General features: G+C 40.2%; 1 protein-coding gene across 2 annotated transcripts; it reads left to right on the forward strand.

The window, feature by feature from the left end:
• The first annotated feature begins 1,859 nt into the window (after positions 1–1,859).
• Positions 1,860–10,467, forward strand: LOC307024243 (uncharacterized protein). Of its 2 annotated transcripts, none has more exons than XM_079658209.1 (2): positions 1,860–3,276; positions 9,228–10,467. In XM_079658209.1, exons 1-2 carry the CDS (start codon positions 3,027–3,029, stop codon positions 10,268–10,270), a joined length of 1,293 nt encoding a protein of 430 aa, XP_079514335.1. In that variant the 5' UTR covers positions 1,860–3,026; the 3' UTR covers positions 10,271–10,467. The 2 variants fall into 2 exon arrangements, with proteins under 2 accessions (XP_079514335.1, XP_079514336.1); XM_079658210.1 differs by having other exon boundaries at positions 1,861–2,791.
• The last annotated feature ends 2,499 nt before the right edge of the window (positions 10,468–12,966 follow it).

The following is a 12,966-nucleotide window of genomic DNA, read 5'->3' on the forward strand; positions in this document are numbered from 1 at the left end:
TGAGGGAAAAGAGACGGGATGATAATTCAGCTCTTGATGTAGACTTCTCAATAGCAGAACTTAAAATAGCTTTGCAAGGTACAGGATACTCAGCACCAGGACAAGACCAGCTATGCTATGCCATGTTCCGGCAGCTACCAGAGGAAACATTCAAATTAGTCCTGAGACTATTTAATAAAATCTGGAGAAACGGAGTCTTACCAATGAGTTGGAAAACGGCAGTTATATTGCCATTTAATAAGCCAGGGAAGGATCCTGCTAATCCCAATAATTACAGACCCATAGCATTAACATCACACTTATGTAAATGGATGGAGAAGATGATAGTGCATAGACTATCACACGTCTTAGAACAGAGAGGGTTAATAAGTCATTTTCAGAGTGGTTTTCGTAAAGGAAGATCCACAATAGATGCTTTGATTAGAGTAAGCAATGAGGTGGAAAAGACAGTGAAAATGAAAGAGGTTATGGCAATAGTATATTTTGATATTGAAAAGGCTTATGATTCTATGTGGAGGGATGGGTTGCTCATCAAATTGAGTAGAATGGGTGTTGGAGGGAGAATGTATAACTGGATCATGGCTTTTTTATCAGACAGAACATTCAGAGTTAAAGTAGGGGCAGAGGTTTCAAAAGAGTGCAGTATAGAAAATGGTATTCCTCAAGGGAGTTCAATCAGCCCGATATTATTTAATGTTATGATAAATGACATTTTTAGTAATTTGGATGGATGCATAAAATCTGCACTATATGCAGATGATGGGGCCATATGGATACGGGGAAGAAATGTTCCATATGTGTTTGAAAAAATAGGGAAAGCTATAAAGAAAGTGGAGACGTGGTCATACAACTGGGGTTTCAAGCTGTCAGCAAGCAAATCTTGCTTTATGAAATTTACGAATAAACGCAAGATGGAGACTGAGAAGCTTACATTATATGGAAAGCCGATGAGTGAGGTCAATGAATTTAAATATCTGGGGCTATGGTTAGATAGTAAATATACATGGAAAACTCATATTAAACATTTGGAAACAAAATCCAAAAAAGTGTTGAACCTATTAAGAGCAGTGGCTGGATGTGACTGGGGGGCAGACAAACAGGCATTAATCGACATCTATCGGGCAATTATGAGGACAACACTGGATTATGGGTGTTTAATATATGCAGCAGCAGCACAAACGTCATTACTAAAAATTGATAGGTTACAATATAAAGCGTTACGGTTGTGTATAGGTGCAATTAAGTCAACCCCTACTAATGCAATATTAGTTGAAGCAGGAGAGACTCCATTGGAGCTAAGAAGAGAGAAAATTGCTCTTGCTTATTGGGTCAGGTTAAAAGGAAGTGGGGAAGGAAATATCACAAACAAAATACTACAGGAGTGCTGGGAATATTCTAAGTTTCAGGGGCGTGGGTTTGGATGGACAAATAAAGAAAAAATAAGGACATACGGCATGCATGAGTTAGAGTTTTCACCATCAAATCCATTCAGTAGTGTACCCCCATGGCTCTTTCCAATAGTAAATATAGATGTGAGTATTGTAGAAAAGAAAAGAGAGTGGCAAATAAATGAAGTAGGACTCAAAACAAGTTTGTACCTCAGGAATAATTATCACAATTACCTCAAAATATATACAGATGGTTCTAAAAACAAAGAAGAGTGTGTCGGAATTGGTATATATATCCCAGAATTTAAAGTGTCAATATCAAAAAGAGCATCAGACCAACTTTCAGTGTATACAGCAGAAATGTTGGCAGTAGTAATAGGATTACAGTGGGTGGAACAGGTCAGACCAGACAGGGTGGTGATATGCACAGATTCATTATCCAGTTTACAAAGCATACAGTCAACAACAACTGCCAGAGAAGACATACTCATAGAAATCAATCACAGCCTGTTAAGACTTCACAGAAGCGGCATAGATCTGCAGTTCTGCTGGGTGCCTGCGCATGAGGGGGTGAAAGGGAACGAGTGTGCTGATAGATTAGCAAAAAGTGCACTACAAAAGGAAATCACATTACCAGTTCAACTTGGAAAAGGAGAAGGAAAAGCAGTTATTAAGAAGAAAGGGATGGAGATCTGGCAGAAAAGGTGGGAGAAAGACCAGAAAGGCAAAGAATACCATCAAGTGCAAAAGACAATTACAATTAATATTTATAAAGAAAGAAACAGAAGGGAGGAAGTAATGATAGCTAGGCTCAGACTAAATCACACTGCATTAAATGGTACGCTGTATGTCATGGGGAAAAGTGACAGTGACAAGTGTGGGAACTGTGGAGTTAGGGAAAATGTGGAACATATTTTATTACATTGTGTCACCTATAGAGTTGAAAGAGGGAAATTAAGGGATACAGTTTTAGAGGCAAAGAGGGAGTGGAATGTAGCGGGTATTCTGGGAACAGAAGGAGAAGGAGTAAGAGCTATCAGAAAAGCACTGTTCACCTTTTTGAGGGAAACTGGGATAGGGAAAAGAATTTAACAGTAGACCATGGATGATTTGTTTTTTTTGTTTTGTTTTATTTATTTTATTTTATTTTATTTTCTGGTTTTCTTTTTGATATGCTGGTTTATTAGAGGACTGACATGATGATACACACTCGTGTACAGTAGGTGGCGGTATGCAACCAAAAGCTGTTTGCGACCCGCCATTAAAAAAGAGAAGAAGAAGAAGAAGAAGAAGAAGAAGAAGAAGAAGAAGAAGAAGAAGAAGGCCGATTGGGACGCTACTCAAGATGGCGCAGACAAATCAACTTCCGGTGAGACCGAGACCGAGGAGCGAGGAAATGAAAAGTAAGAGAAGTGAAACGCAGCCCATGTTGCGTCTCGTTGCTACGGTTCTCTCTCTCTGTGTTCCTGAGAAAGTGTGTGTGAGCTCCAGCTCTACTGATCCATCATCTGTGTGTCTGGATAAACCTCTGAATGGACTGTGTGCTCTTTTTTCTGGAGCGTTTACCTCGGACTATAGGAGCTAGCTTAGCATGCTAGCTGGAAACACGTTAGCAACACAAGACAGATTGAGAGTTTGATGGAGAGAGAAACGGTGTGTTTAACGGAGTCTGCAGGAAAAGGTGATCAAGGAAACATGAGTAAAGTCCAAATGCTGCTGTCGTTGAAGAAGCAGCGACTCACTGCTGCTGAAGAAGAGATATTTGCTCTGTTTGAAAATACGATAGCAGAGCTCGAGGAGGAGCTGTCTCTTTCCAAAGAGGAGAACAAGAGACTCCAGAAACTACTGGACGCTGTTTCACAGCCTCAGTTTCGGATACACAGAGCAGGTCTGTTCCCTTTACCCTCAATTAACACTTTACACTCTTCAGTAGCACTTTATTATCACATTAATAACACTTAGACCCTTTATCAGCACTTGCTGCAGGTAGTAGATCCTGAAGTAAAAGTACAAACACCACACTGTGAAAATACTCCATTACAAGTACTACATTCACATCTTATTTAAGTGAAAGTATGTAAGTATTATTAGACACGTGTAGTTTATTATAATAATTAAAATGTATTACGGAAGAGTAACCTACCAAAATAAATATATTTATAAAAATACATAGGCCTACATTGAATAATATGCCATTTAATGTACTGATTTAAATATTACCATACATATAGGCACTAGGACTAGTTGGTTAAATGTGACATACATTGATACTTTAGTTTTAATGTGCTCCTTTATTCACCTTTTCTTTTTAAATGTGTAAAAGCAAATCAAAACAAATACTTTGGATTAATTCAGATTGCACGAGATAATTCATAAAGAAATCAATGAATAATTATGTTCAATAATAAATTAAACACTTCTAAAATGTTACTTGATAAAGAATAGGGGAACTCGTACAAAGGTCATTAAGTAATTAAAACATTAATATAAATTAATGTAAAATCTCATCAACCAATTATTGCCAAAATGTATTTATAATATATTCTGTATATGTATATACAGAATATATATTTTGAGAGAGATATACACTAGTATTAGACGTAGTATCTTCTCATTGGAACTTTTTTATTTATTTAAATTGGTTCTACTTTGTAGATTTATACTGAAGACATCAAAACTATAAAAGAACACTGGAATTATCTAGTAAACAAAAAAGTGTTAAAAAATCAAGAATATGATTTATAATTTGCTGGCTACTGCAGAATGCTGTGGAAGCCATGCTGGTTAAGGGTGCCTTGAATTCTAAATAAATCACCAATAGTGACCCCCCCCCCCCCCCGCCCCATCTCACGTCCTCCTCCATGCTTCACGGTGGGAACCAGTCATGCAGAAACCATCCGCTCACCTTTTCTGCGTCTCACAAAGACACGGAGGTCGGAACCAAGAATCTCTAATTTGGACCCATCAGACCAAAGTACGGATTTCCAGTGGTCGAATGTCCAATCCTTGTGTTTCTTGGCCCAAACAATTCTCTACTTCTTGTTGTTCATCCTCAGTAATGGATCTTTGCAGCAATTGGAGCATGAAGGCCTAATTCACGCTGTCTCCTCTGAACAGTGCATGTTAAAGGTCCCATGTCATGCTTTTCAAGTTATTACCCGTCCCCTTGTGTGTTATGTAGCTTTTTCTGCAAACGGTCTGCAGTCACAAACCCTCAAAGTATACCCTGTAGCGAGTAAAACTCTAACAGAAAAGACGTGTCTATTGTTACGACCCGCCCTCTACACCGTGGTAGTGGCTCCTGGGGAGACACACAACATAAAAATACACGTAAAAACCAGTATTTGGTAACGATCATTTATTGAAGCACAGCCGTTTACTCACACAAGCATCCGGCAGATAAATGGTCTACAAAAGTAGCAGAGAGATAATTAAAGGCGAGTGTCTCCCGGCGTTAGGAAAGGCGAGACCTCCTTCTCCTCCAGTTTCTCCTTATAATACGGCTGAGTGGAATTAGGAACACCTGGGCAGAGGCAGAGCCAGGGGCAGACCAGGTGCACCTGAAAAGACAACAAGGAGGTGAGCACTTAACATTTATGCTGCCCCAGAACGCCTCATTAGAGATTTTTCTTTTTCCATTTTTTCCCTCCGCATACTCACGTAACGAAGTCCAAATGGACCAATCCACGGAGCTCCACACACACACACACACACACACACACACACACACACACACACACACACACACACACACACACACACACACACACACACACACACACACTCAACCTTATCTTTTCTCAGCCGCGGTGCTGCGCGGAGCTCCGTACACGAACATACTCAGAGCTCAGGCTGAGCTCCGCGGTGTCTCGCTGTCTCGCAGACCCCACACAGAAACCAGGGAACGACACCACCAGTAATCCAGCTCACACTGTCTGCTCCTCGAGCCTCAAAGGGCGGAGCAGCGAGCCCCGCTACGTCCCGCCAACACGGCATCCAGACCCCACGCAGCATTCTCATCTGTTTGTCATTACTGGTGTCATTTTCTGGTTGCTAACAAATGCCATTGAAAAACATAATCACTGATGTTCAGCTGTAACGGTGGACTCATCAGAACAGAGTGGGCGAGCTGACCAATCAGAGCACACCGGGCTCATAGGGAGGGGGGGGGGGGCAGGAGCTCCAACAAGGCGTGTAGGACAGAGAGTGAATACACATACTATACAGAGAGGCTGTATGAGAAACCAATGTGATTTCGGAACATTGAACAATGTAAATCTATAGTAGACCTCAACAATGGAATTATGATCAGTAGAAATGGCCAAGACATGGGACCTTTAACCTGTTAAGCCCGAGAGACCCCGGTACCGCCGCAACATCTTGCAGGAAACAGTGTCTGAGGGCATGTTCATTTAATAAACTATGAATGTTTTATATCCATGTAACAGGTAGAAACTCATCTAACTGATCATTTAAAAACATTTTTTTTTGAAAAACCCACAATGCTAACGCTGAGCCTCTGAATTAGCAATGAGCGAAAAATGCTAACAGATGACTGCACCGAAATTCACTCAAAAAAACTTATTATTTATCTTTGCTGCACATCCAACACATCGTTTCACATCGTGAAGTAACACAGGATCGAAGGGTACCCTTATTATCACTCAATTTTACGAACTCGCGGAGGTAATAACAAGAACAGGCATCAAAATATATGGCGCTCGGTAGCTAAAAACGCTAACATGGCTCACATGTGTCGTAGTCTGGTCACAAGCTGTCTTCAATGGCATTAAAATGATAAAAACGCTGCTGAAGTTAATCCATAGGTTAATCCAGTGGTTCTCAAACTTTTTCTGTCAGGCCCCCCCTTTGGAGAAAAAAAAAAGTCGGGCCCCCCCAAAACGAATAATCAGGCTCAGTGGCGTCGCCAGAGATTTATTTTGGGGGTGCTGTGGGGTAGCTTGACGTTTCATAGAGGGTGCTCAAACATTTAGGGTTTCCCATTAATGTACCGGTCGCTACAGTGGAATTTTCTACTGCAACAATCCCCACGCAAATACACAACGTACCCGCGACTGTTACAATGAAGGCTCGATATTCAGCTCACGGCATATAGGTGTAAGCAGGGATAAAGTGCTATTTTTATAGGTGATGTGTGGACGTCACATAGGGGGGTCCGGGGGCAAGCTTCCCCGGGAAGATTTATTTTTAAATATTGAAGTTAAAAGCATCAATCTGGTGCACTTTGAGAGCGAAATGAAGAGATCTATGGATACATCTCTCAACACCCATATGAAACAGAAATGTAAACAGATTTACTTTTTCTTGATGGATATTTTACAAATCACCCTTTTAAACTTTATTCTTGTTTTACTGTCATATAGTATTTCATACCTGTTTTTCATTTATTCTCTTATTTTTTTATAACTATAATGATCATATAACCGTGTGCCTCGGAAATAATTATTTACATTAATGGTGACCAAAACATTTGAGACCCACTGAGATAACACTGAGAGAGTCCTTTAGCTCTCAGTCTGACAGGAGAGGACTCTCCTCCACTTTGTTGTTGAAAAAACTCCTTATATCCGTTAGCGTAGCTCGCTAGCACCAGAAGCTAACAACAACGATCTCCAGTACCGGTGCGCTCTCTCTCTCTCTCTCTCACGCGCACACAAAATGGCTCGTTCCACACACACACACAGAGCCGAGCTTTAATGAAACAGAGACCCAGACGTAATAGTACTGTACTGCATCATATTATTTTCGAATCAATAATTTTTCAAATTATGAATTTTTTTTTTTTTTTTTTTAAATCTTTTTTTTTTTTTTTTTATAACCATTTTTCCTCCTGGTCTCTCGCGCCCCCCCTGGCATGCCTCTGCGCCCACCAGGGGGGGCGCGCCCCCCACTTTGAGAACCACTGGGTTAATCCAATGTCTCTGTGTCCCTTTGAAATTATTTCTGATAATCCATGAGCAATAAATCTGCTTTTCGGTTTCCAGATGTCAGAGCTAGAGCTATAGCTCTATAGCTTCACTCTCATGCATAACTGCGTCCGCGAAGCCCCCACCTTTTTGTTTTACCATGTGTGTGAGTGGGGAGATTCCTCTTAGATTATATTGGCTCTAACGGTCAGAAAGAGATGTCAATCACCAAAATCGACCAATGGGTTCCAGAGAAACGATAAAACCCCCATTTCAGGTCAAATGTCACTTGTTTTGCATCAATCTTGATACAGGTACTTGTTATATGTTGTACTTTGGATTCCTAATGCTTTTAGTCTACCTATCCAGGGGTAGTTTTCACTATAAAAAAAAAAGATTTGGACGGACACTATAATTTACAGTTTTTTACTATGTTCAATCTGAATTTTCTTTAAAATAAAAAACATCTATATTGATTCTGACTCTTCTACATCCAACTCACAGGTTTATCATTACTTTGAGAAAAAAGATGATTAATTTAACCCTTTTAGAAGGGAAGATATGGTCATTTGTTCTGGGAATGTCATTTTCGAGCCTGAGACCTGAAAAACAGGCTTAGGGCTAAACTGGTTATGATTGTCTGCTCCTTGAGCTCTGTGATCATCTATGTGGGCTATAATCTGAGGTGCTGTTAACTTGCGGTTTCTGAGGCTGGTAACTCTGATGTATGTATCCTCTGCAGCAGAGGTAACTCTTGCTCTTCCTTTCCCGGGGGGTCCTCATGAGAGCCAGTCTCATCATAGCATTCGATGGTTTTTGCGACTGCACTTGAGGATACATTCAAAGTTCTTGACATTTTCTGGATCGACGGGCCTTCATTTCTTAAAGTGATGATTGACGGTAATTTCTCTTTACTGGGTTGAGTGGTTCTTGCTATAATATGGATTACAACAGCAGTCAAATAGGGCTTTCCACTGTGAACTAACTCTACCTCTGCACAACACAAGTGATGGTCTCAAACACATTAAGAATAAAAGTCATTCCACGCATTGACACTTGACAAGGCATGCGTGTTAATTGAAAACCATTCCAGGTGTCTACCTCAGGAAGCTGACTGAGAGAAGCCAAGAGTGTGCACAGCTGTCATCAAGGCAAAAGGGGGCTACTTTGAAGAATCTAAAATAAAAATCATATTCTTGATTTTTTTAACACTTTTTTGTTAACTAGATAATTCCATATGTGTTCTTTCATAGTTTTGATGTCTTCAATATTAATCTACAAAGTAGAAACAAATTAAAATAAACAAAACACATTGAATGAGAAGGTGTGTCCAAACTTTTGACTGGTACTGTATATACAAAACACATTTTAATACTAGCAGGTTCCCTCATCTATAATCATTTATGCAAGCGCAACTTTGAACATGTTCAGCAGTAAAATGCAACATACAAAATAATCAAGAAACATCATAAATTAAACACTGACAGGGAACATTTTACTGCTCCATCATTAATTTTACATAAGGAGGTGCCGTAAAAGGTTCTGATGATACTCGCATACTTTTACTTAAATAAGGTTTGAATGCCGGATTTTAATTTGTAACAGAGTATTTTCATTATATACTGTAGGCGTAGTGTATCTGTGAACGATCCCAAATACAATTCATTGTTTACATTGCGGCTAGTGCTAAACCCTTTTTCATTTTTAAGTGGAAGTGGAAAGCGGTTGGGCTACATGAGGTGAATTGAGCCAACAAAAATACACAATAGGTGGGACTAAGAAAGATAATGTGAAAGTATAAAAACAAAGGCATTGATTAGGGCTGCAAAATGTCTCCCATCGTAATGGTGATTAGATTTGTAAATGCTAACACTTAACAGTTTGTTCTGACTGTGTTTCCTGTTTCCTGCAGATGTCCAGCAGCTGGTGGTGGTTAAAGAAGAGCTTCTCCCTGACCAGCAGGAGTGGAGCACCAGTCTGGACCAGGAGGACCCAGAGCTCCCCCCTCACATTAAGCAGGAACAGGAGGAACTCAGGATCAGTCAGGAGGGAGAGCAGCTTCAGGAGCTGGAGGAGGCTGATATCACCAAGTCCACTTTCACTCCTGACCCTGTGAAGAGTGAAGACGACAAAGAGAAACCTCAGTCCTCACAGCCTCGTCAAAGACAAACTGAACACATGGAAACAGAAGCTGATGGAGATGACTGTCGAGGACCAGAACCAGCAAGGAACTCATATCCAGAGAGCAGTTTACAACCAAAGACTGAGGACGACACTGAAGACTCTTCTGAACCTGACACTGGAGACTCTTCTGAACCTGACACTGAAGACAGTGCTGATTGGAAAGAGACCAGAGAACCTGCATCAGGCTCAAACTCACTGAAAAATAGACATGAATCTGTCAGTGATTCACAACGTAGTGCTGAAAATAAACCATTCAGCTGCTCAGTCTGTAAAAAGGCTTTTTCACAGCGTAGAAATTTAAAGGAACACATGAGAATCCACACAGGAGAGAAACCACACAGCTGCTCAGTCTGTAAGAAAGTTTTTTCACGTAGTGATCATTTAAAGACACACATGAGAATCCATACAGGAGAGAAACCACACAGCTGCTCAGTCTGTAAGAAAGCTTTTTCACATAGTGGAAGTTTAAAGGACCACATGAGAGTCCACACAGGAGAGAAACCACACAGCTGCTCAGTCTGTAAGAAAGCTTTTTCACAGAGTGGACATTTAAAGGACCACATGAGAATCCACACAGGAGAGAAAGCACACAGCTGCTCAGTCTGTAAAAAAACTTTTTCATGGAGTGGAAATTTAAACACACACATGAGAGTCCACACAGGAGAAAAACCACACAGCTGCTCATTCTGTAAGAAAGCTTTTTCACATAGTGGAAGTTTAAAGGATCACATGAGAGTCCACACAGGAGACTCTCATCTCTCAAGAACCTGAGGAAGGTTGCAGTGGCCTCTCTCCTTCTCCTCTGGCTGCATGTGTGCAGCATGTCTCTGTCTCTGTGTGAGGCCTGTATATTTGTGAATTGTTAGGAGTTGTGTTCCTGCATACTTTGGTACCTTAGTTTACTTTAAAAGTTGGCTGGTGAGCCTGTTTTCTTTTTGTCCATTAAAACCTCAATTTGTGGCTTCAGAGATCAGCTTCCTCTTCTTTTTCTCTCGCCTGGTCATTTTAAATTTGTGTTACTTCCCTTTGGTTCCCCTAACCCAGTACGGAACGTTACAGCGGGGCTTAGAAAGAAATGCTCATAACTCATCAACAACGTATCCAAACATCACAGATTTTGATGGAAAGGTTCAGTCTGTCTTGGGGAATAGGCACACCAAAGCATTTCCATTTTTGGACTATAGGGGGCGCCAAAAACACCACCAATTTATAACTCAAGAACGGATGCACACATTTCTTTATTTTTTTTACACATACTCTGGGGGTGACTACGAACTGAGATTTAAAGTGTTGCGACAAATGCAGAATGTGGGCGTGGCCTATAACTTTTTTTTAAATTGTGATAGCATAAAATGAGCTTCGGACGCAAAACTTGGGACACACGTCACAGCCCACGACCTTGTCGAGAACGGGGAAAAAAACGTAATTTTTCAAAAAAACTGCTCACTAGCGCCCCCTAGTGTGATATAGTGTCACATATAGTTTCTCAGAACTTCACGAATGTTGACACAGACATTCCTCATGGAATTGCGGACATATTACTAATTAGCGAGGTGTGGACTCGAGTCACATGACTTGGACTCGAGTCACCAATTTGATGACTTCAGACTCGACTTGACAAAATCACAAAACACTTGCGACTTGACTCGGGACTTCACTTGGACTTGAGCCTTCTGACTTGAGGTGACTTGATAATTTAATTCAGAGGTCTCCAACACGCCGATCGCGAAATGCCGCTAGAAGAGCAGACTCCCGTCGGGGAGAGCAGAATCTTCAGCCGCTCCTACTCTTGCTGAGAATCCTTGCAGGCAGGGGCGGGTCTTTATTTAGCTGGGCCATCATGCGGCCAATCATATGCGAGGACACACTAGGATCATACCATTATGTGAAAGAAGGGTGGGGTGCACAGCAGGTGTAGTGGTACAGGCCAACTGCACAGAGCGACGGGGAGACGGATTTAAATGCAAGCGCGTCGGAAAAAGTCAAGAAATTAGCGAAAACCGAAAAAAATAAGCAGCATCTGGCTGCATTTCAATGATATTGGAAAAAGCAAAGCTGAGCGCAGGATTTGTAAAATGAAAATAACCTTCAGAGCAGGGTTTTTTTTTTTGGTACCCACTCAGGATTTATTGTCAGAGGTGGGAGAAGTTCAGATCTTGTACTTGAGTAAAAGTACCTGAGTGTAGGAATACTCGGTTACAATAAAAAGTCCTGCATTCAAAATGTTACTCAAGCAAAAGTACAAAAGTATTAGCACCAAAATATACATAAAGTACCACCTGCAGAGGGACCTAGATTCTGGTGTTATTTTCCCCATAGAGACCGCCTCGCTGCACATTATCCCTTGCATAAAGATAGATTGTGGGTCCCTTTATAACATGTTGTACACAGTGGAAATAAACATTCTGGTCTCCTTAACATCAGGGATCTTATACATCAAACCGTCACGGTAGCCTTACTTTACTGATCCCTCTTAAAAAAACACTTTACTTTACCAGCAGAGAGAAAATTGATTATTAAATTATTAATGTGACTAATAAAGAGCAGTTTGATTATTAAGTATTATTCTGTTGATTGATGTCATTACATTTGGTGAAAAGCACATAATGAATTGTTTAAGACTCGTTTTGTCAAAGTTTAGGACTTGGAATTGACTTGAACTTGCCCATCCTGACTTGAGACTTGACTTGGACTTGAGTGCAAAGACTTGAGACTTGACTCGGACTTGAGGGCAAAGACTTGAGACTTGACTCGGACTTGCAAAACAATGACTTGGTCCCACCTCTGCTAATTAGCTTCCATTAGCCCTACCCCCCAAGAAGTCGGCCATTTTGAAAAAATGCGTTTTTTCATGCATTTTAAGCAAAAAAAATGTTGATAGCTCAATCGTGTAGGTCAGGGGTGCCCACACTTTTTTGGCTGGTGAGCTACTTTTGAAATGACCAGCTCACCGAGGTCTACCAACCAAAAATAAAATTGCAAGGGCTGCTGAATAACACATTTTATTTATACATGGGATAACTACAATAGGGCTGCAACAAACAACTAATTTGATTATCGATTAATGAAACGATTAATCGACTATTCGGACTATTACTGTATGCCTTGCACAATTTATCAAACGCTCTTATTTAGCCGTCAACTTTTAGATTTAGCTTGAGGTTGTTTTAGGCATTTGGAAACTAACAATGAAGACAATAAAGATGAATACTTGATTCAAAAATACATATATTAAATTAACTTAACAAATTGTGAACAAAATTAACATTGCTTTTTATTTAAATTAAATAAATAATATTTCTCATCAAAAGAAACAACAATGTTTTAACAAATCATATTAAATAATCTGATGACAGAACTGTAAACAGAATTGATAAATAACAACATTTTATTACAAAATAAATAACTCAGTTACCTCTAATCATTAACCCATGTTTGTATAATTGAGTTAACTCTAGAGGTTTCTC

This window comes from Notothenia rossii (genome assembly GCF_949606895.1).
Source record: "Notothenia rossii genome assembly, chromosome: 11".
NCBI lineage: Eukaryota > Metazoa > Chordata > Actinopteri > Perciformes > Nototheniidae > Notothenia > Notothenia rossii.

Excerpts from the sequence above, each read along its gene's own strand:
- LOC307024243 (XM_079658209.1), top strand. The coding sequence starts at position 3,027 with ATGGAGAGAGAAACGGTGTGTTTAACGGAGTCTGCAGGAAAAGGTGAT. Across the intron at positions 3,277-9,227 it reads GTTTCGGATACACAGAGCAG|ATGTCCAGCAGCTGGTGGTG; the intron begins GTCTGTTCCCTT and ends TGTTTCCTGCAG.